Genomic DNA, 27,562 nt, shown 5'->3' with positions numbered 1-27,562 from the left:
GAGTTATGGATGCACTTGGGAGGTTTGCTAAGCACTCAAGAGGCTAGAGTCGCTCTCGGCTATCGCCTCGAGCGACTCCTACGCTTCTTTCGTGCTTAGCAACCTCCCGCGTGCATCCATAACTCAATAGTGTACGCTGTGGTGTTTACCATTTGATAATTAACAGCATCTGTGACAGAAACCAGATTTACAATAATTTGACATGCACAGGCAATGACAAACCCAATCTCCCACGTACAAATCTCAGTTACACGGACCTGATAAACTTCGTATCTCTCAAGCTGATAATTTTGATCAAGTGCAACTTGCTTGGAAGTATCAATGCACTTCATGAACAACCGATTGAAATGTGCCGGGCTGAGCTAAAAGACAACTGACACCATACTTTCTTTAACTCTGCAGATCAGGGGATGCTTCTGAAGCACTCTGTCTTCCTGGTATCAAGACATATATAAATGCGAACGACGTTTCAGGAAGCAACGATATAGGATATTATCAAGGAGATGAAGAACTTTTTGCAACATACGAGGTATACGCAAAATAAAAAAAAAAAAACTTGAAATTGAGTTTCGTGTTACAGAAATGGCCTATGGCAAGAAAAAATTAGTTACGGTATAGCTCAACCTCATCGGGTTTTGTGACAATTTTCGTGACATTTTTTTTTTTTTCACGGTTAATGTGCTGATGCAAATGTTCATTATTATAGGTGACCTGTGTTGGACATGTTATTGGAGCCATTGCCGCTGAAACTCAGGCCCAGGCCCAAAGAGCAGCTCAGATGGTCAAAATAAGATATGAAGACTTACCAAGAATAATTACTATTGAGGTAAGTCTCACTCTGAATTTGACTCACCTATCATAAGTAACTTCGAAATCTAGCAATTTATCAAGAGGATATGAAGGGCTTCAATCATTACTCACCCTTAAGTTTTGACGTGGTACCCAATTAGTCAAAATTGTACGTAGCCGCCCCAGTTTTGATTAGCAAAAGCAGCACTTTCCATTCCTTTTTTCGTTGTAATTACCGAATCGGGATGTCGGAAGATCATAAAAAAAGTTTTGAGGTCATTCGCGATTTACAAATTTTTCAAGTCTTCTCCAAGCATTATAACAAAGTTATTACACTAGTCACTAAATAGAAATTGCGGTCCATCGATTTTACAGAAAAGCAATAGGTTTATCGGTACAATAATCTCTGAATTCCTAACCAAAGTGCAATTATCTCGGCTATTTTTTTATCGAACTTCATTAACAGCTTTTCTTGATACAACTTTCGGCATTACTTGAGAAAAGTCTGTTGCCTTATCTATCTTATCGCTCTGGCTGTGATTTGAAAGACCAATGCTAGGAATTTAATATCTTGCTAAAGATATTCGATTTTCTTAACATCGATCTCATTGGCTGGTAAGATAAATTCGGATAATCGGCCTTATCAGAGTCGTCGATTCCTACCAAAAGAATCACAGCTCGGTTTGGAGATTGCTTCTATAATTTGTAAACGCATACACTTTTGAATCCTTTACTTCAGGAGGCTATTGAATTTAATTTCTTGTTAAAGATATTCGATTTTCTTAACATCGATCTCATTGGCTGGTAAGATAAACTCAGATAATCGGCCTTATCAGAGTCGTCGATTCCTGACAAAAAGAATCACAGCTTGGTTTGGAGATTGGTTCTATAATTTGTAAATCAAACACAACGAATATATGAAATTCATATAATTTGTAAAGCCAGCTTTAATGCATACACTTTTGAATCCTTTACTTCAGGAAGCTATTGAAGCTGAATCGTTCTTTGAGTGTAAACCACTGCGCATCCAGAGAGGAGACCTGGAAACTGGTTTTGTTGAATCGGATCACGTGCTGAGAGGGGAGATGAGACTCGGGGGTCAGGTGTGTTACAGTCTGTGTAATGCAGTTAAACGCAGTCAATTCCCTTGCGCAAAGCAACGAAAGGTTGTGAGCTAGAATGAAATGGGTACTAAATCTCAAAAGACAATTAGGAGATGAAGCTATCTTTAGCTATAGTCTAAAGCCATAGCCTGTCCTTGCCAATTCACTACAAACCCCTTTCAGATAATTTTGTAGGGTTTAATTTCCTTCTATCGATACAATTAATTCAACTGATTCAAACCAATTTAATTTAATGGATTAAATTGATTAGAGTTCATTGATTAATTTTCAATTTGATTATTACTTTTCTTAATTTATTATTTCAATGCCCAGGGTATCCATTTAAAACAGCTTTTGCTTAGGGGGGTCCACCTGGTAAAATATGTTATTATTATTATTATTATTATTATTATTATTATTATTATTGTTTTCATATTATTATTATGATCATTATTATTATCATTATGATTATAATCGTTACCTGACCCTGAAATTTCGGCGCAGAAACGACCCCAATTGTCTCCATTTTTCTTCAAGGAACATTTCTATTTAGAAACACAAGTCACAGTAGCTATACCCAAAGGCGAGGATGGTGAAATGGAACTTTTTGTTTCGACTCAAAATCAGTTAAAGACTCAGGTAGGATATGATTCTCTTGGACTCGTTTCTTTAAACTTTATTTTAGCCGCCCCGTTTCCCTCTGTACTGTCCATCATACTGATTCCAAGGAGTTACTCATTAAAGATCTTGGGTCTGTTAATTCTACTGACCTCCAGTAATGTTTTTCACTTCCAGGAACTTGTTGCAAAAGCCTTGGGGGTTCCGCTTAGCAGAATAGTCGTGAGGACAAAAAGAGTGGGTGAGGAAGATTACAACTCTACTTGCGCCAAAGGAAAAACCTGCTTTTGATCAACTATTGCCTCTGCATAGTTCGATGCTGTTAATCAAAATCAATTATTGCCTCTGCGTGATTTTATACTGTTAACCAGTATCAGCTATTGCCTCTGTGTGGTTTGATAGTGTTAATCAGCTCTTAAATTTTATTTTGCCTTTTTCCGTTTTCTTTTTTCAGGTGGTGCTTTTGGAGGCAAAGAGTCCCGAAGCTGCTTCTTGTCGTGCGTAGTAGCAGTGGCGGCTGCCAAGTAATTCACTTTCATCTCATTTAGATAACTAAAAAACGTTTTCCGATCAGGGGTCGGATATCCTGTTTAGCCAAATGCCCCTTTTTTCACGCATGGATAAGACAATCAAGACTCGAAGTTATCATCTATTGATAAATACGTTCGATTTTTACGAAAAAAACTTTCCTCTTAAGGTGCCTTCTTCACCTAGGAGTATACAGTTAAATAGAACCGGCTAACTGTAAAGGGAACCTGACAAATGCCAAGGGGGGGTAAATTTCCGTGGATCAGTATCCCACTCGGAAGCAATTTGCCTGATTCGTAGTCTCTCCATGCCATAAAAATTGAGATAAACGTTGGAAAGATGAGCCATTGGACTCGATTGCAGACCATTCTTCTACGTACTATTTTTAATCTATGTCTCATGCTTCATATCATTCTGCTAAATACAATGAAGGCCCTCAAGAATTTTCCGTCAACTTAATCATTTCAATTTCACGAGGATGGAGTTTCGGTTGATAAGGGAAAAAATGAGCAGTAGGTCGTATTGTACTTCAAATGTCTTTCTCGTTTATGAAAGGACTGGTAAACCTGTGCGCTGTATGCTTGATCGAAACGAGGACATGATCAGTACAGGAAAGCGACATCCCTTCTTAGCCAAGTATAAGGTACATATTCAATATATCATTGGGGTGACGGGTGGAGGGTCGGGGAGGCGTTCTTACTCAGGGCGGAGAATCATAAACTCTTATAGACAGGATGTTTGAAACCCCACCGGGGAGGCAACAAAATAGTGTTCAGGAGATCGAAAGCGGTAAGCATCGTTCGTTCTCTAAGAAAATCAACGTAACAGACTTTATCTGTTATTTGTTTGTTTGCTTTAAATCAAGACAGAGTAGATATGTTATATCTTATTTGTTACATGTAAACATTATTAAATCGAACTGAATTATCTTTTGTAGCTTGGCTTTACGTCAAAAGGGAAGATCAAGGCTCTGGATATTGAATTTTACAGTAATGCTGGCAACTCTCTGGATGTGTCATGGGCGGTAAGGGTATCTTATACAGTTAAGAGGCGAATAGGCATATTTCTCTTGTGCAATAAAAAAATGGTCAACTGCTGTCATCTGTGTAAGAATTAATTGTGCAGATAGAGTCAGTTACGGCAATCAACAAGGTCATTAGGGATTCTATTGTATATAACGGAGTTACTGCATGGTCAGGCTAACTGCTGTGATTAGAAATACTGTCTTTTGAAACAAGTAAAAATTTCAATTTCTGAGGAAGAAGATTTTGCGACTTATCATCAAAGCAGAAAAATCGTGATTCTACAATGTACTTGTTTGGTGTTTCCGTAGGTTATGGAAAAAGCTTTGCTTCACATGGCAAACTGTTACCTTGTTCCAAACATCCGTGGAGTTGGTTTCCTGTGTAAAACAAACATTGCCACTAATACAGCATTTAGAGGTTTTGGTGCTCCTCAGGTAAATAAATTATGAGGAAAACGGTGTAGAACATACAAATCGCCTCGTAAATGGATGAATAAAGTCTCCTTCCTTTTTTTATTACTGCCTTCAGAAATGAGATCTTTTTTATATTGGTCTGAATGTAATCACATGATCAGTCACTAAGTGTGCCTGAAAACTCAGGACGGTTTGTTTTTAAGGTTCTACTTAGTTCTCTTCTTGTTAGCCAGATATCACAGGGTGATCAGATAAATTAGATTGTTTTATGTATTCTGGTCTGTCTCACTGTCTGCTCTGTCTCCCTGTCTGGCCTGTCTCACTGTCTGGCCTGTCTCACTGTCTGGCCTGTCTCACTGTCTGGCCTGTCTCACTGTCTGGTCTGTCTCACTGTCTGGCCTGTCTCACTGTCTGGCCTGTCTCACTGTCTGGCCTGTCTCACTGTCTGGTCTGTCTCACTGTCTGGCCTGTCTCACTGTCTGGTCAGTCTCACTGTCTGGTCTGTCTCACTGTTTGGTCTGTCTCACTGTCTGGTCTGTCTCACTGTCTGGTCTGTCTCACTGTCTGGTCAGTCTCACTGTCTGGTCTGTCTCACTGTCTGGCCTGTCTCACTGTCTGGCCTGTCTCACTGTCTGGTCTGTCTCACTGTCTGGCCTGTCTCACTGTCTGGTCAGTCTCACTGTCTGGTCTGTCTCACTGTTTGGTCTGTCTCACTGTCTGGTCTGTCTCACTGTCTGGTCTGTCTCACTGTCTGGTCAGTCTCACTGTCTGGTCTGTCTCACTGTCTGGCCTGTCTCACTGTCTGGCCTGTCTCACTGTCTGGTCTGTCTCACTGTCTGGCCTGTCTCACTGTCTGGTCAGTCTCACTGTCTGGTCTGTCTCACTGTCTGGTCTGTCTCACTGTCTGGTCAGTCTCACTGTCTGGTCTGTCTCACTGTCTGGCCTGTCTCACTGTCTGGCCTGTCTCACTGTCTGGTCTGTCTCACTGTCTGGCCTGTCTCACTGTCTGGCCTGTCTCACTGTCTGGTCTGTCTCACTGTCTGGCCTGTCTCACTGTCTGGTCAGTCTCACTGTCTGGTCTGTCTCACTGTTTGGTCTGTCTCACTGTCTGGTCTGTCTCACTGTCTGGTCTGTCTCACTGTCTGGTCAGTCTCACTGTCTGGTCTGTCTCACTGTCTGGCCTGTCTCACTGTCTGGCCTGTCTCACTGTCTGGTCTGTCTCACTGTCTGGCCTGTCTCACTGTCTGGTCGTCTCACTGTCTGGTCTGTCTCACTGTCTGGTCAGTCTCACTGTCTGGTCTGTCTCACTGTCTGGTCTGTCCGGCACTGCTTTGACCAATGTTTCTTCGCTCAATATCTCTGTACAAAATATACCTCTTACGTTTTCTTTGATGCATTCTTGTAGACCTTGATGTTTGCTGAGTCATGGATCTCGGACATGGCGATAACCTGCGGTATTTCTCAAAAAGAGGTAAAACAGTCCTACCATTCTAGTATATAACGCTGACAATTATTCTCGTTTGACATAAATTTCTATTCGAGAAGTCTCACGGAAAAATGAAAAACAAATAAAAAGGTTGAAAAAGGGAAAACTTCCATGAGAGTATTAAACAAGAGGATTCTTGTCAACAGGTGCGAGAATCAAATTTTTTAAAAGAAGGAGATGTTACGCATTTCAATCGTGAGCTGACTGATTGTCGTATTCAGCGCGTCTGGGATGAGCTGTTAGAAAAGTGCCACTTTGATAAACGACGAGATGAGTTGGATACATTTAACAAGTAAGTCAGGTTAAGCATAGGAAAGAATAGACAAAAATCAGAAATTAACGTTTATAACTATGCAGTGCTGTTTGGGAATATAACAAGAGGAGTGCGAACTTTGCCGAGAGGACTAAAGCGAGTGCCAAGACGTACATTTTGAGGTACAAATGAAATGCTCTTAGTGACAATGAAATACGATCAAATTCAATTTCACGATTTAGGGAAAAAATGGCTTTGAATTTTTAGTTTCATCGTTCCTGCTTTTCATGTTCGTTTCTTACGATGATATATTAGGGAAAACCGTTGGAAGAAACGCGGCATTGCTTTAACGCCAACCATGTGCAGTGTAGGATTCACAATCAAGTTCAAAAATCAGGTAACGATGGTGCAAATAAATATTTTCCCAGCGGAATGTTAGGAATTCATTTTGAATTCACTCTTTAAATGCGAAACTCAATGAATCAACTCAACAGATTTGGAGAGTACTTGACTGAGTCATCATCAGCTCCATAAAATTCACCTGTGCTCTTTCTAAAGCACACTTTTCATATCCTTTTACATCCTTCCCTAAAGAAACCCACTCAGGCCATCCTCAGGGGTGAAGCCCTTGGGAAGAGCCCAGAAAGGCTAGCTAGGTTAGTTGCCTTCTTTTGCAGGAAGAAAAAATTCTATTCATATCTGTTTACGCCCTAGTGTGTAACTTGTGCCTTCAGCATTTCTTCACTATTTTTTTTTTCACCACTATTTTAAGACATTGTGATTCATATTAAAACGAAGAACAGACTATGTTGACTTGCACGTTAGAGTAGACCCGTCTTAACTGAACGGCTTGGATATCTGAGTTTTTTCTTTGTGTCATTAAAAGAATTATCCGAGTACGTTTTGTATCATAATACAGCACTAAGATACAGATTTTGTCTCCTCACTGCATTTTATAATCAGGGTGCAGCATTGGTCCACGTGTACACAGATGGATCAGTTCTTGTCACTCACGGTGGAGTGGAAGTCGGACAAGGACTGCACACCAAAATGGCACAGGTGCGATCAAAGGGGTAATCAGTACAGGCCTCAGAGGTGCATGTAATTTCCGCATCTCTGTCCACAACACAAGAACTAATTATGCTCCCAACCCCTGGAAGACGCTAATGAATTTGTAAATGTGACTTTAGCACATTAGTGATGGCTTGTTCAATTGTGTTATGCAGGTTGCAGCAAGGAGCTTTGGTATCCCTATGTCGAAGATCCACCTCACTGAGACAAGTACCAACACTGTTCCAAATGGCACCCCCACCGCAGCCTCGGCCTCTACTGATCTGAACGGCATGGCAGTTAAGGTGGGAATAGGCGCTTGCTGTTTTACTGTGTATTACTGATTATAACATACCTACACATAGATGAATAAAGGCTGATAGTTTCGAAAGAAACTGTTTGGGGCTGCGTCGGTGGGGGTAACGAAATAATTTGGATATATCAACAAGGTTGAAATGGTAAATTGGCCACCGTAACGATTACAAAAGCTGCCGTTTCGAGCGTTAGCCCTTCTTTCGCTCCGACGAAGGGCTAACGCTCGAAATGTCAGCTTTTGTAATCGTTACGGTGGCCAATTTACCCTTTCAACCTTGTTGATGTACCTACACATAGTACGCATCATCGGATTGTTCGATCCAGTTTCCAAGCTTATCCTCTATCAGGCTAGAGAGTTCCGAAAAAAAATGAGAGCAACTGACAAAATGAATTATCATTTGGAAATACGTTCACACTGTCAGAGGAGGTAAGATTCTCTGGTTCCAATTTTCCGTGCAAAAAGATTTGAGATAAACCTATTATCTTAGATGTAAGGGGGTTGTCAAAATTGCTAACATGCAGTAGACTGACAGGTCACGTCATAAGTTTTAAATTTGCCGCGCAATAAGGGTAAAGGAACTTGAAAAAAAAAACATTGTTTCCTTTGTAGAATGCCTGCGAAGAAATATTAGAACGGCTCAAACCTTATCAAGAGAAGAACCCAGAAGGAGAGTGGGAAGACTGGGTGCACGCGGCCTACTTTGACCGCGTAAACCTTTCTGCCAATGGATTTTACAAGTATGTAAACAACTTTTGCATTTAAGGTGGTAATGTTAGTTTCATCCAACAAGAAGAATTCTCGTTTTTACAAACCTTCAGATCTAGATTATTCCTATGAACCATCCGTTGATTGAGGAGAGATAACCGTTTGATATTGTATCAAACTTGTAATAACCCGCATTACAGGCTTAAATTTGGATCGACCTAACTCTTTTATAACCGTCAGGTATCCTGGTCTAAACTACGATCTCCAGAGCAATTCAGGCAGAGCTTACCCTTACTTTAGTTTCGGAGCCGCCTGCTCTGAAGTGGAAGTCGACTGTCTGACAGGCGATCATCAGGTACGTAGCTATAGACCACAGATCTACTGGCAAAAGACTGGTTGAAGTACGCAAAAGGTTTAGATCAATAGGATAAACACTCACAAATAGTCTGAAAACTCTCCAAATAGTCTGAGTGGTCTTTGTGTTCTTTTGATTGTTTTGATCTCCCCTTTAAAAACCAACGTGAAACGTTAATCAAACGAACTAGAACCGAGAAGTGATGCGAGTTATTAGTCAACGCAAAATGCTGAGTGGTCAGTCTAAGCCTTTGATGGAACAATTCACCCATAAATAAAGTTCCTTCGCGAAAATTGATCAGCTTGACAGTCATGCAAACAATCTTGACCTCACCAACGGCGGTTTTAAACACCAATTGTTCCCTTTTTGAATCTGACCGCATATTGGATCGTAGGGATTGTGTAAAAGTACAGCTGGAAGGGGTCGAAATAATTTTAGTGGCTGGGTTTTGGTCACTCAAGTTGGATGAACATCTGCGCAATATGCCACTAGATCCTCGTTTGAAGCAATTTGACAAGTATTTCACAGCATTTGCTGCACTAGGCTGCCACTATTTTTTGTGGATTTTTGTCACAGATTCTTCGCACAGACATTGTCATGGATGTTGGAAACAGCATCAATCCAGCTATAGACATTGGACAGGTCAGTTATGTCTTTGTGCCCACCTTCTTTGGATGTGATATTCGAGAAAACTTTTGAGGGAGCTCTCTTTGATTGTAAATAAACTTGGGCAAATGAGAAGAATTTGAGCTGTAACCCTGTCAAACCAGCAAAAGGCTTTTCACCAGCTGTCACGTCGATATAGGGACCCTATGCAGCAACGAAGGAGAAACCAAGGAAGGCTTCCATTCAAAAAAGGACACACCCTATGGCATGTTATCACGTTTATATTCGGTGTTGCTTTCTTTTTATTGTCGGGAAATCCAGTCTTTTTTTGTGCCATTTACTGCTGACTGACGATAACAGCTTGATTTCACCCTGACGTTTCAGATTGAAGGTGCCTTCTTACAAGGACTGGGGATGTTTACCCTGGAGGAGTTGAGATTCTCTCGGAATGGTGTCCCCTTGACGACAGGGCCCAGGACCTACAAAATTCCAGGAATTGCAGATATACCACTGGAATTTAATGTTCATCTTTTGCGAAATGCCCCAAATGAACACGCCATCTGCTGTTCTAAGGTTTGAAACGACAAGAAATATTTCATATTAGTACTGATGTCGGGGAGTGTGTGTCAATAAAATTTGGGAAAACACTTTTCATTGAGTCCAAGAGTTGTATGTGGCTTAAGATTGTCGCTAAAGTCATAGTTAGTAGAGGGGACAGGTTAGGAAACCCGGAAAACTTCAAAGGGGTAACTTATTGTTATGGTTTTAGTGTGATCACGTGGTTATGACCGTGCACACGCTTTCAAGATGGCGGCTGTCTTTCGAGAAGCGTGACTTTATCAAGGACAAATTTTAAAGTATTTTATGCTTCAAACGTAGTTTAATCAAGAATTTCCAAGAGATATGTAGTTTGACTATTTATAAATCATCATGCCGGGAGATAACTGTTCGGTTTTTGGTTATGGAACCTCAAGAAGGACGAAAGGTGTTGGTATCTGGAAACTGCCTGCACCGAAAGACGAGGGCCATCGTAAATGGACAGATGCTTGGCTCAGCGAGATTACCAAGACAAGAACAGTTGATGCAGTATTCCGAAAAAAGATCCAAAACGATACTATATACACCTGCGAAAAGCACTTTCACCCTCAAGATGTTGAAATATGTAAGTAAAGTTGATTTTGCTTTACGTTCCTTGTGTGTTGAAATATTTCACTTTGAAGTGGACATATTCACTTGTACCCTCATTTATGTTATATTTTTCCAACGTGGAATAACTAAAATGACTTTCTGTCTTTCTCTATAGTTCAATCCGAAAAGATGATCAAGAAAAAACCACGATTTGGAGCGCTGCCATTATTAAACATGCCGAAGCGAAGCCACGAAACGAATAAACCTGTACCTCGATCTGCTCGAAGCGTGGTAACTACAGAAAGCGCGAAACCTGTGAAATCAGCTTTTTATAAAACCTTTGGCGATTTGTGCAAGAGAGTACCAAGTTTAAAGAGCCTCAACGAGTGGAATATTCAGACATCCAAGGATAGACTGGTCATTACAAAGATGAAAGACAACCTTCTTCTCCCAGAAAAGGAACTTATTGTTGACGACAGCCTGGGGTTCACAATCAAGGTATTTGGGTGCTTTCTTCCAGAAACTCACGATATTTACATCAAGCATCTAAGATCGCTGAATGTCCCAGTCAGTAACATTGCGAAGGAAATGGACAGCTACTCTCTTTGTGCTGGAATAGGAAGCCCTTGTAGTGGAAGTCAGATGTCAAGTATTCCAGTTCACCATGTGATACCTATACAAGTAGACCCTTTAGCAATGGACAATCATCAGATGTTTCCACACGAAGAATATTGGAGATCTAATGAGTGTTTATTGATGTGTAAAGAAACAGAAAGATGCAACTAATGTGAAAGTTATCTTTCTTCATACCAGAAGCAAAAAGAAATCAAGACAAGAAGACTATCTGTACCTGCAAAGCTCAATGCCCCTGTAAGTGAAACAGCACCAGAGAGATTAAAATTATCTCTTCAACAGCAGCGATTGAAATGTGCAGAGCTGGAGCAAGAACTGAACAGTATGAGGAAAGAAATCTCTAAGTCCAGCATTGAAATAGATCATGCTTTAAGTAATGACTTCACCACAATTCTTGGACAATCCAGTGATAAAATGACACCATTCATGAAATTATTTTGGCAACAGCAGCAAAAACTGTTTTCTAGTAGCCCATCTGGTGTGAGATATCACCCCATGTTGATTCGGTTTTGCCTATCACTTGCTGCCAAGTCTCCATCTTGCTATGAGGAACTGCGCAACAGCAATGTACTTGTTCTTCCAAGCCAACGCAGACTAAGAGACTACAGAAACTGTATTAAGCCAGAAAGGGGCGTCCAGGAAGAAGTGGTAAAGTAACTAATAAGTATGACTTCATCATATTTTGATGTTCAAAGATACGTAGTACTCATGTTTGATGAGATGAAGGTGATGGCCAACCTGGTTTTCGACAAAGTTTCTGGAGACCTTATTGGATACACAGATCTTGGTGATCCAGATGTTACCTTTGCCACCCTGGAAAAGGTTGACCAGATTGCAACTCATGCTTTGGCCTTCTTGGTACGAGGTGTCTGTACAGAGCTAAAGTTCTGCCTTGCACATTTTTCAACCTCTGGTGTGACAGCTGTGCAGTTGATGCCTCTCTTCTGGGATGCTGTTTTCATATTAGAGACTACCTGCAATTTGTGGGTGATTGCAGCAGCATCTGATGGGGCATCTCCTAACAGAAGATTTTATCGCCTGCATGAACCATTGGATGGGGATGCAGGTAAAGATGTGTGTTATCGCACTATTAATTTATTTGCTCCCCATCGGTTTGTGTACTTCTTTTCAGATGCGCCTCATCTAATAAAGACAACCAGAAACTGTTTGCACAACTCTGGTTCTGGAAGCTGTAGCAGATATATGTGGAATGATGGCTCCTACATCCTTTGGCATCATATTACAGAGCTGTTCTTTCAAGATGCAGAGAATGGTCTGAAGCTCTTGCCAAAGCTAACATATGACCATGTAAATCTCAATTCTTATTCAGTAATGCGAGTCAACTTGGCTGCCCAAGTCTTCAGTGCTTCAGTGGCTGCAGTGTTAAAGAATTTTGGGCCACCAGAGGCTGAAGCAACGGCCAATTTGTGCGAAATGATGGATTCTTTTTTTGATTGCCTCAATGTGAGAAGCACTACAGAATCCCAAAGGAAGAGAAAGCCATTCTTGGCTCCATACCGATCAGTTGATGATTTCAGATTCAAATGGCTGGTAGAGTTCCTAGAGTACTTAGAGAAGTGGAAGGAAAGCACAGAGAACAGACCCGGGAACTTTACCCAGAATGCAAGAAGCCGCATGTTCCTTTCTTGGCAAACCTACGAAGGTTTAAAAATTACAGTTTACTCTGTAATTGAAGCAACAAAGTTCCTACTGGGAGAGGGAATTGAGTTTGTTCTTACTGAAAGGTTTTGCCAAGATCCAATAGAGGAGTACTTTGGCAACCAGAGAAAACTTGGCAGAAGAAATGACAACCCTGATATCAAGACCTTTGGTTACAATGCCAACACAATTAGAATCCAAAGGGCAGTTGCAGTTCAGAGTGGCAATACCAGAGGAAGAAAGGAAAAGAAAAGAGCATGGGAGCAAGTGACACATGACCCATTACCCAGCAGAAAGATAAAAAGGAAAGAATGAACTCTACAGTATTCAATCAATAATTTATATAAGGTATAAACGTCAGGATTATATCACTGGATTGTTTTATTGTTGTTTATTGCAGCATAGTTAGTAGAGGGAACCCCCTCTACTAACTATGATCGCAGAAACAGTAACATAATAGAGTACTTCAAATCACATGACTGATTTCCATTGGTTCACTATCATTCACCAATGCCAGATACAGTCAATTTCAAAAAAATTTCAAGTTCAAAAGTATAGAACACAGAATCTTCTAGCACTATTCCTGTCCAGTGTCTATTTAAAATGAAATAAGGGAAAAATTATGTCATTTCCTTGAATGACTTTTATTCTCAGTTGCCATGTTCTGCGCTCTTGAGCCTGAAAATTTTCTGAGTATCACCTGAAATAGTCCATAAACCTCCACGATCCAAAGATGCTGTCAAAGTTAGAGAGATTTTTTCAGTTTGGTTGACTGCTTTTCCTGCTTTTAAAGAGGACATGGCTTGCTGGCTCTCAGAAAGTTCACTTTTCTTTGATTTTGCTATTTTGTTGTGCAGATTATGTAAAACATAGCCTCCTAGATATTGCAGACCAGCCAATTCTTTCTCAGGTAAAGATAACTTAACCTGATTTCCCTCTACAGTAGACAATAACTTTTCTCTACTGAATGACACCATTCTATCAGCAAGCTTAGTGCACAGCAATGTTGCTGCATTTCTTGACAGCCCTGGAAAATACTTGACAGCATGTAAGGGAATTTGTGAGTAGTACTTGTTGTAAAACTTTTCACGATTCCCATTTTTCAGCAATCCATCGTAGGCTTCTTTTAAAACTCCAAGTTCTTTCGAATCTTCTCTAGGCCCTACGAAAGTATATGCCTTTAACTCTTCTCTAATATTTTCTTGATAGACCATGGTATTAGAGAGTTTTAACTTCACTTGTTCAACCATAACTACCAGGTCATCTGTTGTTAGCGATTTGTCTGCAGCTCTGATTGTTTCTCCGACGGAAGTTTCCACTGAGTTTTGGACAACTGGTTCCTCGATTAATTCCTTGTGTTTCATTGTCTTATGTCTTTTTAGACCACGCTTGCTTTTGCACTTTTTAGCACAAAGTTCGCAAACAACTTCGATCTTTTCTACCTGAACAAAAACAACAACATCATGGTTAGAGTCAAGTCAGTGCGTTCACCCAAGTTCTGAAATATTGTGGTCATTCTATGAAACTTGCCACTATCTAACAATTAAATAATGAAATTTACTATTAAAAAAGGCAGTGAATCTAGAAGGGAGAATAAATACCTCATCTGCTACATGATATACTAAAGATATTCGATCACACTCGAAAGCAGCTAGACCCGAAGTTTAAGCGTCTTTAATTGACTCAAAGAAGTTCATAGGAACGATAGAATACATGTTCTATACTCACATCATCTACAGCTTCCATAAATTCCTGTTCTATGTCTTCGTCGGCCTCTAAAGCATCAAGGATTGCTTCTAAATCTCCTCCAAATACAAAATTGTTATGGTCGTCCGCCATTTTGTTTGAAATGTGTGCACGGTCAGGGTCACGTGATGGTATGGTTCAACATCAAAACCCAAACAATAGGCCGATCCTTTGAAGTTTTTCGGGTTTCCTAACCAGTCCCCTCTACTAACTATGCTAAAGTTAAGTCATTCAGCTCCGGGCTAATCTGAATTAGCTAAGATTTTTAAACGTGTTTGGCAGTATATTTGTTTTATGCTAACTATAAAAAACCAGCTTTATAAAATGTGATTTAATTTTCCTCCCTTGAGAAGCATTTAAGGCTAATAAATTACCATAATAAAATTAGAAACTAGATGATAAATGTTTCCGATACCAAAACAAGTTGAGAGTGATACAAATAATATCAAACTTAGTTCGTTTTTCCATTTTTTCAGGGTGTCGGAGAACCTCCCTTAATTCTTGCAGCTTCGGTGTTTTATGCTATTAAAGACGCCATTTCAAACGCCAGGTCAGTCTAAGTAACAACACAGAGGTGAATCACATGGTGTTCATGGGGAGCTGAGAGGGAGGAGTTCAGTCGTTGCTGACAAAATATAAAGGGGGCTATAGAAAATTGACTGACAATTAGGGGGTCATTAGAATAATTTAGAGCCTTGGAGAGGGGGAGGGGAAAATCAGGTACATTTTACTGTGACACAGCCAAAATCCTCCCACCACCCCAAACGTTAAATAACGAACAGTCCCTAAATCGACATAATAAAAGAGAAACTTGAAAAACATAAAAGTTTCTATGGCCATAGCATAAATACCATCTCATCTAAAATTAAGTTACCTTTTATTTTCCTTTTACATTAAATATTTTTAATAGCAGTTCTTATACACGTCTGTGGTAGTGGCAAATTTCACCTATAAAGCGTTTTTTACCTCCCCAGGCTGGAATCAGGCATTGAAGGAATCTTTCGTCTTGACAGTCCTGCTACAAGTGAGCGAATCAGAATGGCTTGTGTTGATCAATTTGTCCAACAAGTAAGTGGTTGAGAAAGTTTCCAACTAGTTTTGCATCTTAACTTGCTAACCTTTCACGGTGAAACTGCCGGCTGGGTGGCCGGAAGTGTAGGTGTCTTTTTAGAACGAAATACCACTACAAGCTCGTTGTCGTTTTTTCGACCAGCCGTGTTTGATTTAGAGTAAATTGATTAGGCGATAATTTCTATTGTCCCACCCCTTCCACTCTTTTTTATTTTGACCGCCGCCCACCCTTTTGGTACCTCCTGGTAGCATCACTCATTGAAATGAGGCGGGGGCACATGATCATCCTCAAGGTCCAAAATACTGTTGTTTTATCTTTGTATTTCAGAATAAATTTTCTGCAGATCTGAATGTGGACGATTTCAACGTGTACCCCTGAAAGAAAAAAGAACAAGCGTACCATAATTAGTTTTTTAGAGACAGAAGTAAGCGCGGCGATAACACGAGGGGAAAAGGGAGGTTTAGAAATAGATTCTGGTTTTAAAAGACGTGAAAAGGTGGAAACATGTAGTACGCATCGAATGATTGAGATTCACCAGCCCAAGCCATCGGTGTAAAACCCTGAGAAGAGTGATAATGTCGGAAACAGCTTTGGTAGTCATATCAATAGATCCGTATATTTTTATAACGTAGCATCTGAGAAGAGTGGGAGTAACGAGAAAAAGGTGTGGATCAAAAGGGGCCATAAAAGAGAAAAAGTCGCCATTGTTTTATTGAGGAGTGGCTCTGTACACCGTAGCCCTCTTCTCTCAGCCAATGTTTTCTCTTATTGTGTGCCAAACACTTTTAAGCATAAGTTAGAGCTTGGAGAGTCTTTAATTTCCAAAGCCCCTTCGGTTTTTAGAATATAACTGTGGTATTTCAAGCTATGATTTTCAATATGATATGATACCGTTTACTTAAATAAATTGGAGTTTGGTCAAATCTGTTTGCAGTATCTGCACTTTTCGCGAATATTCTCCCTCTTAGCCTTCCTCTTCCTATATCAATGCTTTTCTTGTACAGTAGGATATCGAGGGTGGTTCAAAATACCAGATATGTTTCTTGATAATAGTGTTCGAGGAGTTTGCCTCAATCGTAGTGCATCTCTAGATATTTGTCCAAACACTCCCTAGATAGGTTGTAATGAGCCTTTATGGAAACCCAAGAAAATGCTGAGGAAGACCTTGCGATGGACTGACATACAACTGTCAAATGCACCCTTTTGAATAATTCGGTACTAAATAGGACGTCAAGGATAGTGAATCGAAATTTTAATCAAAACTTTCAAGGTTGTTATTTGAAACGTTTGTTTTAAATTCTGAATTTTTGTGGCCATCCTTTTTCCTCGATTTTCGTTCTGTGATTTTAGTTCGCATTGAAAATCTGTCATCCATAGGTTGACTTCACATGAACTTCAATTTTGGGGGTTTCCCTTTCCCCAATGGAAAGGTAAATAAACAACTAAAAAACCAGGTACATGGACAAATACAATTATCATTAGGAAACCGTCCGTGAGACAGAAGTCCGTCTAAGAAAGAAACTGCTGTATGGGGGAGAGCCAAGAAAATTTCTGTTTTGGAGAGATCATTATTGAGTCACCGTGTTGTACGGAGAGTGTCGACTGGCAATGTGATCAAGAGATATTCAAGTTCGTTACGCTATTATAAGGATTGCGTTACTCTTGACTGTTACGGTTCGACAACTGTCACTTTGTCACATGACCAATGCAAGTTTACAATTTTTGTCTGAAGTTTCGCTGTCACCGCCGCGTGCTGCATTGGAGCAACAGTTGTTCCTCTGTTAGAATATGAGTGAAAAAAGCATTGAAAAAGGAAGTAACCCAAACAATCAAGTTTTTAAAGACGCTGAAAATCAAATTAAAGAGGTCTGTGAGGTATTGCAAAGAGAAGCAACAAGACTTCGTCAGGAGCAAGAAGCAATCGACGCCATGTCGAAGAAAATAGACCATGTCCACCTTTCTTCGACGATAAACCTCAATGTTGGCGGCCGCCGTTTCACGACAAGTCTTCAGACGTTGACTAAAGATCCAGACTCGATGTTAGCTGCCATGTTCTCCGGGAAGTTCGAGGTGAAACCTTCCGAAGACGGAGCTTTCTTTATCGACCGAGATGGGGAACACTTCCGGTTTATACTCAACTATCTCCGCGATGGAGAGCTGATTATACCAGAGGATGCTAAATTTCTCAAGGAACTCGAAGCCGAGGCAAAATTCTACCAGATCCAAGGGTTACTGGAGGAGCTGAAGTATAAAGGGCTGAAATGTTTTGAAGAGTCAGTGATACTGACGAATGTAAGGCACCGAAGCACGCTTAACGGTTGGTTGCCTCAACCCGGTAAATGGCAACTTCTTTTTCGAGGTTTTCGAGATGGTTTCACAGCTCAAGCCTTTCATTCCAAATGTGATAACAAAGGACCCACAGTTACCATCGTCAAAAGTGGAGACAACATATTTGGAGGCTTCACGGAAAATTCGTGGAACAGTAAGTAAATAGCTCAATTCTGCAACTGGGAGGATGTATGTGTGGTGGGGGTGGGGAGGGAAGGGAAGGAAGCAGTATTCGAATCTCCCTTTGACATCATCGCCTCTTAAAATTTGCTCCCATGTTATCATGGCGATTCTGGAAAACTGCTTAAGGAATTTAGATGTGAACGTTATTCCAGTAACATTTTTCTGTCTCTTTTCTAAAACAGGTCAGAATGAGTACCTGCACTGTTCACAGTCATTCTTGTTCAGCATGGTGAATCCACAGGGAGTTGATCCGATTAAAATGCCACTCGCCAAAGATCACCAGTATGCCATTTACTGTAACAGCTGCCATGGACCAACATTTGGTAGAGGGCATGACTTACAGGTATCAAACAACGCAAACAAAAGTGGTTCAAGTTACAGTAATCTCGGCAACTCCTATCAGCTTCCCACCGAACAGCAGAACACATTCTTCACGGGAGCTCGAAATTTTGGTGTGACAGACTACGAAGTGTTTGGAATCTACCAGTGACAACTGTCAAAAGCATTTGAAAAGCCAACAGGTTAACCTTCACAATGATTTGAACGATCTTCTCGGTTATAACTTTTTAGAAGGTTTATTTCTATTTTAATTTCTACATCAGAAGTATTCTATTCTTCTGTCCGCAGCTAAGCAAAAAACAGCTACCTCTAAGTCTAGCTGAAACAGCAACCTCTAAATCCGTACATTATCAATTGGTATCATAGTTTCCTCTATGCAAGACAACAACGTGTTGTTAGTTATAATTTTTTAGGACAGTGGAAATCTGTCAATAGAGGAACCACACAAGGTAGAGTAAGCGGACCGTATCTTTTTAATAATATCAATAATAATAATAATAATCAACTTTATTTAAAGAGGGTAAAACACATAACAGTATAAAACTGACAAACCAGTGCATGGCCCTCTTAAAATATATTACAAATAATTATTAAAAAAGACTAAAAACTAATTAATTATGGAAAAAGTTCAAGAGCTAAAAATCTAAAATTACAAAGTTTATAAAAACTATAAGATAAAATGTTCTAATCGTTTATAACTATTCTTTAAAAAATCTAACATGGCCTTCTTAAAACATTTGATAGTAGGTTTCATTCCTATGTCCAGTGGTAAGGTATTCCAGAGGCATGAGGTCGATACTGTGAAAGACCTACCTCCCTCTGGCTCCCGTTTGAATCGGGGACAGACGAGGTTTAGTTGTCCATGTCTGCTTGATCTTTCATTTATGTCTGCATTTCTTACGAGCATTTGGGACATATAAGGCGGACAGTCCCCAGACAATCGTTTGTACACCATTAGTGACCTATTTACTTTTGCCTCATGAAAGAATGGAACCCAATCCAATTTCCTAAACAGTTGTACGCTATTCGCTTTAGTGTCAGCTCCCAGAATTACACGTGCCGCGCGTTTCTGAAGTTTAAAGACTTTCTGCAAATTCTCAGCAGAACAAGATGTCCATATGGTTGATGCATAAAGCATTGTCTGCTTGATCATAGCATTATAATAAAGTTTCCTTTGATCAATGGGCAAAAAGCGTCTTATTTTTCGCAGCACGGCAATTCTCTGCGATAACTTCGTGCATAGATTTTCGACATGTTGGTCGAAAGTAAGCTGGCTGTCAATCGTGACACCTAATAGTTTATGCGAGTTCACTTGTTCAAGTTCAGTAGAATTAACGTTTAACTGCAGGGTGGACTGTTCCATTTTCTTGGCTAACCGTTTACCAGTGACAAGCATAGATTTGGTTTTGGTTTCATTAAGGATCATTCTGTTGTCAGCTGACCAATTCAAGATTTCATCAATATCCGTCTGAAGGCCGACCGAGATATCATTAGGAGCCGTCGTATAATGGGTGGAGTAGCTAATAGTTGTGTCGTCAGCATAAATATCAGCCACGGAGTGCTGAAGTGTTGCAGGTAGATCATTAATAAAAACAAGGAACAAGATTGGACCTAATATGCTGCCTTGTGGGACTCCCAATGTTAAGGCCCTTTGGGTAGAATGCTATCCGTCTATATTCACATACTGGCGTCTGCCACTCAGATAGTCACGGAACAGGGGTAGACTGCTCTCACCCACTCCAAGAGCCTTCAATTTTGACAATAGTAGGTTATGGTCAATCAGGTCAAACGCCTTCTTGTAGTCAATAAAAACAAGTCCAGTGGCTTTATCATTGTCAAGGTTAAACAGTAACTGGTCTACCAATCGAATAAGCGCAGTTTCAGTGGAGTGCGATTCTCTAAACCCTGACTGGAGAGGGTGGAATAAGTCATTCTCTTTCAAGAAGTTAACTAGGTATTCACAGATGTGTTTCTCCAGCACTTTCGAAAGAATAGGGAGCGCAGAGATCGGTCTATAGTTATTCTTTTCATTCCTACTGCCGTTTCCTTTAAAAACAGGGGTAACTTTTGCGATCTTCCAGGCATTAGGGAAGATCTGTGTAGACAGGCAGTGGTTCAGTATATTTTTGAACGATTTGGAGATATTTTTTAATGGTTGCTCTGTGCTTTTTAAATATGCCGATGATTCCACTATTCTTTTGCCTATCACTAGGAATAGTGACCCGTCTGCCGACTTAGTAGGACAGTTCTTAACATGGTGTAAAGACAATAGAATGGTCTGCAACCCTTGCAAATGTAAAGAGCTGGTTGTTAGAAAGAAAAATCATAATGTACTCTACTCTGCAATTAATAATATTCCCCAATGTAACAGCTTCGTTTTACTAGGAGTAACTTTACAGAGTGACGGAAAATTTGATGAGCATGTAAGAACTAAGCTTGTCAAAGCAAACAAGTGTTTACACGTCCTACGAATATTGAGAAAGGAACATTACTCTCAGGCAGAGATTGATCATCTTTTTATATCCATTGTTTGGCTAATTTTAGCTATGCACTTTCAGTCTATGGGGCATCTGAGTCCGATCTTACGGTTGCACAAAACTTTTTAGACCGATGTCATAAACGCGGTTTTATCTCATTTCCAGTTTTTATCAAGAACCTTTTAAACAAACAAGACCGAAACATTTTGAAGAAACTAAAATCAACGGATTGCCACCCCCTGAAAGACATCATTCCTGTCCAAAAGACATATGTACACAATCTTAGGAAAAAAGGCTGCGCGCGCCTGAAAATTAATACACAGCGCTTTATGAACACCTTTGTAAATAGGTTGATATTTAAGCTCCATTTATTGTAATGACATACTTTTTAATTCATAATATGTATGTAGATTTCTGTAGTTTTTCCATATTCATTGTAACATAAGATATGTAGTTTTATCTTATGATAGAATAAAGACTTTTATTATTATTAAAGGGCAAGATTCCCGTATAAAACCATACCACAGAATGTATGTAAGGAAAATTTTGCAAGCCAAGTTCCATGCTTCGTTAGACCTACAGTTCCTGGATAAAGAAAGCAAAAACAATGAACAGCAAAAACAGTACATTGTTTTTGGGACTACGGCATTGTTTTAGAATAGTATTGGGTTATAGGGAAAACTTTCCAGAGGTTAGGCTGACGGAAGAAAAGCGTGGCAAGTAGTAATCGGTGGCGGATCCAGGCTCTAAGCTAAGGGGGAGCCCAGTTCAATCAATCAATCAAGGAATCGTTTACTCAACCCTATTGCAGTAACAACTGAATTACAGGGGGCGGTCGCGACATACATTTTGAAATTTGACAGTTACAAAATCATTAAATCTTTTGCATTTGCCAGTAGGGGCCTGATACACGATTGTGAGCGGAAATTATAACCGTGGTAATAAACCAGTGGAACCCGAAAGAGACTACTAAGTGTTCCTGACACATGACAGGACTTGGCAAAATTCACGCAAGCTTGTTGCCACCTATCGCTAAGAAGTTCAAGGTCAGCAAGATGTAGTGCGTCGCTATAACAACGATCAGGGAAGCCAAAAATAAAGAGCTTTCCTCTGGACTTGTTCTAAAAAGTCACTTAAGTAGGCTGGAAGTGCCGCCCATACAGGGGATGCATATTCGAGCACAGAGCGAATCGTACTGCAATATACAGATACTAATTGGGAAGGTGAAAGTCCACTTTACTTAGGAATCCTCAACCCGTAGAGGCGTTTGGTAGCTTTATCGAATATATACTCACAACGTGCGTTCCATGAAAGGTCATCAGAAACTATGACCCCCAGCAGTTTGTACTGGGATACCCTTTCGATTAGGGCGCCCCCTATTAGTAGAGGACTGGAACATGTTGATTTATACTGGAGAAGGCCAACAACCATCTCTTTACACTTCTTAGGGTTTAGTTTCAGATTGCGTTCCTGGGAGTACTTAGATGCGATGACGGGCAAATGGCTATTAGAGTTCCTGGGAATAAGTTCCAAGAGGGTAAGGTCATCAACGTACTTAGACGAGTACACCATTCACTGGCCAGCCTATTCACAAGTATAGCGAAGAGAGGAGGAGCCAAGCGCGTACCTTGTGGGATGCCACCACGAGGCGAGATGGCCGAGGACAGTTGACTATTAATCCTAACACGTTGCAGCCGGCCAACCAAAAAGGCGCAAACCCAACGGACAAGGGCTTCATGAACACCAAGCACCTCCAACTCATGCAGTAAAGCCCTGTGGTCGACGAGATCGAACCCCTTACTAAAATCGGTAAACAGAATCCTGGCGTACATGCCCTCTCTGTCGAGTGATTCGAGGATGACGTGCATGAAGTATACCAGTGCGTGAGTACTAGATTTACGAGCAACCGCAAATTGCTTGTCGTCAAGCTGATCTTGAACTTGGGAGAGCAAGGACGAGTAGGTAAATCCCTCGAAGATCTTAGCGAGCTGTGAAGTTGCTGGCTTTTCTTCCCTATGTGTTTACTTTTTACCCAAAGTAAAGAGGGGGCCTGGGCCCCTCGGGCCACTACCCTAGATCCGCCATTGGAAATACAAGGTACATTCATCACTTTTATTTTTAGTGGATGCCAGGAGCTTTAAGATCCATTTCCCTAGAGAATAAGTCTGTAGAAGAGATATAAACGAACCATTTATCTACAAACTTCTATCATTTATCCACTCGCTTCACCGTTTGAAAAGAGCTGGATGAAACAAAAATAATAATAATAATAATAATAATAAACACCCAATAATAATAATAATAATAATAAACACCCAGCGTCATCGACCGCTTTATAGTACGTGTCGAGGAAGAAAGGTGGACGTGGCCTGCAGTCCGTAGAGGGAGAATATAAGATCACGAAGATTAAGGCAGTAATAAATCTGTACTCAAACAGCGACCCTAGTATGAAAACGGTAAGAGAGTTTGAAGGGCGCGCTGCTGCGTTGGGATATCAGTCACTCGTTACTGAGGCCCTGAGGTATAGTGAAAAACTTGGACTGACGTTGAGGCTTGTATACCCGGAACCAACGTTATGTGAAGCTGCTGGAGAGGAGGTGACTGCGACAAAGGCAAAGCAGCTGCTGAGATCAAAGTATGAAGAACAGTTGTTGAAGATAGTACGTGACGAAGCATGGCAAGGAAAGTTGCATACAGCAATGGAATGATGATAGCGTATGCACTAAGAACTGCTTTTCATGGTTAAGCGATTGGACGCCATGCCCAACGTATGTTGTGGCCGGCACGTATGAAGTGTATGAACAGCTTCTATCAACGAAGTTATACCAAGTTAAGAAGATTAAGACATCACAGTCAAGTAACATGTCCCGTTACTTGACTGTGATGCCATTTGCGTGGGATTATTCACCGAACGTTATCACCATACAGACGATAAACTTCATCGGCAGTTGACAGGATGTTTTATTCCAGAAATTTTCTACTGAATATCCGGAATTTTTGGAAAATTTGGAACAACTTATGTCGCGGTTCACTCGTATGGCAGATTTCAAGTGACATTTGGGCACGTTTGAAGTTTCTGGACTTGTTGGCACCAAGAAGAGGCCACCGAGGGGGCAGAAGCCAAAGCCTGCTTAAGGATAAAAGGCGGATTGATATTGTCAATGGAAGACGGAGTTTTAATACATCAAATTCTTAATTCTTTCAGCGAAGTAATCCAAGTAATCTCATTAACATATTACCAACTGCAATTATGAATAATAATAGCAGTCCAGCAACAGCTGTGACGCAGTATCACGCATTGGTCACGCCACGTACTCAAGCCTTTCAGAAGTCAAAAGTCAGTGTGGCTCACCTCAATGCACAATCGATCAAGGACAGAAACCACCTAGTACAAGTGATGAATTTAATGGCTGAAAAAGAGTATGGAATTTTGGCGGTTTCCGAATCTTGGCTAAATTCCTCTGTTACGAACGCTGAAGTTGAGATTGAGGGATACAAACCGATTAGGCTTGACCGCCCTAAACATCGTGCCGGTGGTGTCTGTGTTTATGTACGGAGAGATCTCTCAAAAGCAAAATCCTTAAAGATCTTTCTCGAATTTCAGATTCTGGCTTTCATCAGTTATGGATACAAGTTCAACACAAGAAATTGAAATCATTCTTGTTGTGTCACCTATAGAACTCCTGACTGTCCGCTCTCATGTTTAGTTGACGATTTTATGGATCAGTATTTGCAAGCCCTTACCTACGGAAAGGTCGTTTTGGTAGTTAGAGACCTCAACTGTGATCTGCTTACGAGCTCCTATGAATCGAGAGCGCTAAATGTCTTGTGTAGCAGCTTAAATATGAAGCAACTTATAACAGGACCTACAAGAGTAACTACAATATCCGAGATTCTGATTGATGTCACCATGACTTCCCTTGTTACCGATTGTGGTGTGGTTGAAACACACATTACTGATCCTTTTCTGGTATGCGTGGTGTTGAATCTCAAGGCGCCGAAACCACTGCCTACTTATGTTATATCTAGAAGCCAGTGTAAGAACTACGACTCTGAAAACTTTGTGAATGACCTCGCCCGAGTCTAATGGTATGAAAATGCTTTGATTGATGATGCTGGTGAGAAAGTAGAACATTTTAATGGAAAATTTTTGGAAATCCTGGAACGTCAAGCGCCTGTCAGGAAAGGAAAGTCAGAAATCGGCAATGTCCATTTCTAGATCAAGAGATCAAGAAGTTGATGGATGAGAGAGATCAAGTACACAAAGTTGCTTGTGAGTCGGGCGCTGCTATAGACTGGGAACATTACCGTCGGTGTCGTAATGAGGTTAAGAGAAGGCTGTACATGTGAGATGCTGAGAGGAGCTATGTTCAAAAGGAGATCAATGACAATCAAAGTAGAAGTGCCATGTGGAAGGTGATACGAAACTTTATCCAGACGAAAGAGAAATCGAGACCTGTGTATTCAAGGGATGTGACAGAACTGGCCAACGAGTTCAACGAGTTCTTTACTTCTGTGGGAGCGAGAGCTGCAGCTGAATCTGCGAAGCTTGCTTCAGTTAACGCTCTTCCAGCGTATAAGGCCACCTCAGCTAAGACCATATTCCAACTAGAAGAATTCCGATTCCGCGCAGTCCCTACCTTTGAAGTACGCAAGATCATCGTGTCTTTTCCTTCAAACAGGGCACCAGGAATGGATAAGTTACACATGAGTGTGATCAAAGATGCCCTACCGGTTATACTTCCAGTCCTGACAGAGCTTATAAACAGATAACTTTTAACATCGGTTTTTCCATCTACTTGGAAAGAATCCGTAGTAATACCATGCAATATTAAAGGAAGGGGATCATGAAGTTGCCAATAACAACCGGCCAGTATTTCTGCCACCCGCTCTGTCTAAGATTTGTGAACGGGCAGCTCTCAATCAGTTAACAGAGTATACAACATGTCAGAACTGTTTAACTGAACATCAAAATGGAAACAAGAAGAAGCACTCGACAGAAAAACTTCATACTTTCCTGTCTGATATGATTCTCGAAGCAATAGATCAGCAACAAGTCACAGCGTTGGTTCTGTTAGACTTGTCGAAGGCTTTTGACAGCATCGAGCATGGGATCCTTTTACGTAAACTTCTAGAACTGAGCGTATCTATGCAGGCCATGGAATGGTTTAGAAGCTATTTAACGGACAGGAACCAGCGGGTGAGAATTGGATGTGAGGTGTCAGGTCCGCGCCATGTAGCTTACGGTGTACCTCAATGGTCGATCTTGGGACCGGCCCTTTTTAATATCTATATTAACGATCTCCCAGCTGTCCCTAACCTGTGCTCGCTAAAGAGTTACGTGGATGATTCCCAGATCTATCTCTCGTTTCCTGTCCAGGAGACAGCCATGACTGTGGAACATGTGTCCGAGGATTTGCAGCGGATTGCCGCCTGGTGTTGTACACACAGCTTGCTGATTAATCCAGACAAGACTAAGCTATTGCTTCTTGGAACCCCTCAGATGTTAGCTCGCGTGCCGTAGGGCTTTGGAGTTACGCTACTCAGCAAAGAGATACGACCGTCTTGTTCTGCAAAAGGTTTGGGGGTCATCGTGGACTCTCACCTCAGTTTTGACGAACATGTGACCGAAGTTGTATCTAAGTGTATAGGAAGCCTGTGTCAAATCAATCGTGTGAAACATCTGTTCCATAGGTCTACGCTTATAACCATGATAAATTCACTAGTCTTCAGCAAGCTTTTCTTCTGTTTATCCATGTGGGCTAGTACAACAAAAAAGAACATTACTAGGCTTCAAAAAGTTCAGAATTTTGCTGCACGGATCGTGACTGGCGCAAGGAAGTATGACCACATTACGCCGATACTAAAAGAACTTCACTGGTTGCCGGTGGTTAAACAACTGGAAGTTAGAGACACTTTAATGGCTTTTAAATGTATAAAGGGATTAGCCCCACCTACCTTGTGTAATAAGTTCACGACAAGAAGCCAGGTGCATACAAAAATACTAGGAATAAAGATAAGCTTAATATACCATTTTTTAGATCGGCAACAGGTCAGCGATCCTTCTCATATAGGGCTGCTCAGCTCTAGAATGATCTTCCAGAAAGTTTAACAAACATGGGGTCATTTAATGTTTTTAAGAATGCCATTAAAGGACGTGCCCTTGACCAATTTTTAAGCCATTGACTTTCAATAGGTGTTATAATGAATTATGTATCTTAAGTTTTTAATAACACGGTAATGTAAGTTCTTATCACTTTTAAATGTTTATATTGTTTATATTACATTTTATTGTGATTGGTATGGAAGACCCATTTTGATTGGATGTACTGTACCAATAAAGCTATTTATTTTATTTATTTATTTATTTATTTATCTGTCGTATGTGCAATAAGGCACCGGAAAGCTTAGCTCACGTATTATCGGGATGTTCAGCCCTCGCCCAAAAGAAGTACTTGGCAAGACACAACAATACGCTGAAAGTACTATATTTTGAGTTGCTGCGAGAGCTACAACTGATCGAAAGTCCTCCTTCCTGCATGGTATTCGCCAATCAAGCATAAACCAGAATACGTCTCGGAGGATACATACATACATACATACATAGGTTAATTGACCACTCCCCATAGGGGCTTTTCAGGGCCAACACTCACCCATCCCACCCAAGGGAGGACATCCACCACACAGTAATCTCGTGCGTGGGAAATTAACGTCTCCTACCCCTAACCCTGCAGGAGACGGGGCCTACGG

General features: G+C 40.7%; 4 protein-coding genes across 4 annotated transcripts; 3 read left to right on the top strand and 1 right to left on the bottom strand.

The window, feature by feature from the left end:
- The first annotated feature begins 202 nt into the window (after positions 1–202).
- On the top strand, positions 203–16,408 carry LOC111347714 (xanthine dehydrogenase/oxidase-like). Its single transcript, XM_088725159.1, has 22 exons — positions 203–210; positions 403–529; positions 707–826; positions 1,770–1,892; positions 2,430–2,531; positions 2,688–2,751; positions 2,965–3,034; positions 3,594–3,681; positions 3,976–4,062; positions 4,372–4,497; positions 5,882–5,947; positions 6,109–6,254; positions 6,531–6,612; positions 7,179–7,274; positions 7,442–7,570; positions 8,191–8,318; positions 8,527–8,641; positions 9,218–9,283; positions 9,632–9,820; positions 14,890–14,963; positions 15,388–15,481; positions 15,813–16,408. Exons 1-22 carry the CDS (start codon positions 203–205, stop codon positions 15,861–15,863), a joined length of 2,151 nt encoding a protein of 716 aa, XP_088581285.1. The 3' UTR covers positions 15,864–16,408.
- Positions 9,960–11,166, top strand: LOC148729500 (uncharacterized). The gene is made up of 2 exons (XM_088762859.1): positions 9,960–10,409; positions 10,551–11,166. The coding sequence occupies exons 1-2, from the start codon at positions 10,178–10,180 to the stop codon at positions 11,159–11,161; spliced, it is 843 nt and encodes a 280-aa protein (XP_088618985.1). The 5' UTR covers positions 9,960–10,177; the 3' UTR covers positions 11,162–11,166.
- LOC148729499 (uncharacterized) lies at positions 13,318–14,645 on the bottom strand. The gene is made up of 2 exons (XM_088763049.1): positions 14,396–14,645; positions 13,318–14,109 (listed from the first exon to the last, which is right to left on the bottom strand). Exons 1-2 carry the CDS (start codon positions 14,504–14,506, stop codon positions 13,318–13,320), a joined length of 903 nt encoding a protein of 300 aa, XP_088619175.1. The 5' UTR covers positions 14,507–14,645.
- A 622-nt stretch (positions 16,409–17,030) lies between the features above and the next one.
- LOC111324965 (uncharacterized) lies at positions 17,031–19,950 on the top strand. The gene is made up of 2 exons (XM_022928629.2): positions 17,031–17,967; positions 18,179–19,950. The coding sequence occupies exons 1-2, from the start codon at positions 17,274–17,276 to the stop codon at positions 18,484–18,486; spliced, it is 1,002 nt and encodes a 333-aa protein (XP_022784364.2). The 5' UTR covers positions 17,031–17,273; the 3' UTR covers positions 18,487–19,950.
- Positions 19,951–27,562: the final 7,612 nt, after the last annotated feature.

This window comes from Stylophora pistillata, chromosome 6, assembly GCF_964205215.1.
Source record: "Stylophora pistillata chromosome 6, jaStyPist1.2, whole genome shotgun sequence".
Taxonomy (NCBI): Eukaryota; Metazoa; Cnidaria; class Anthozoa; order Scleractinia; family Pocilloporidae; genus Stylophora; species Stylophora pistillata.
Note: the sequence above shows the minus strand (reverse complement) of the source record. Positions and strands in the feature narration are given on the sequence as shown.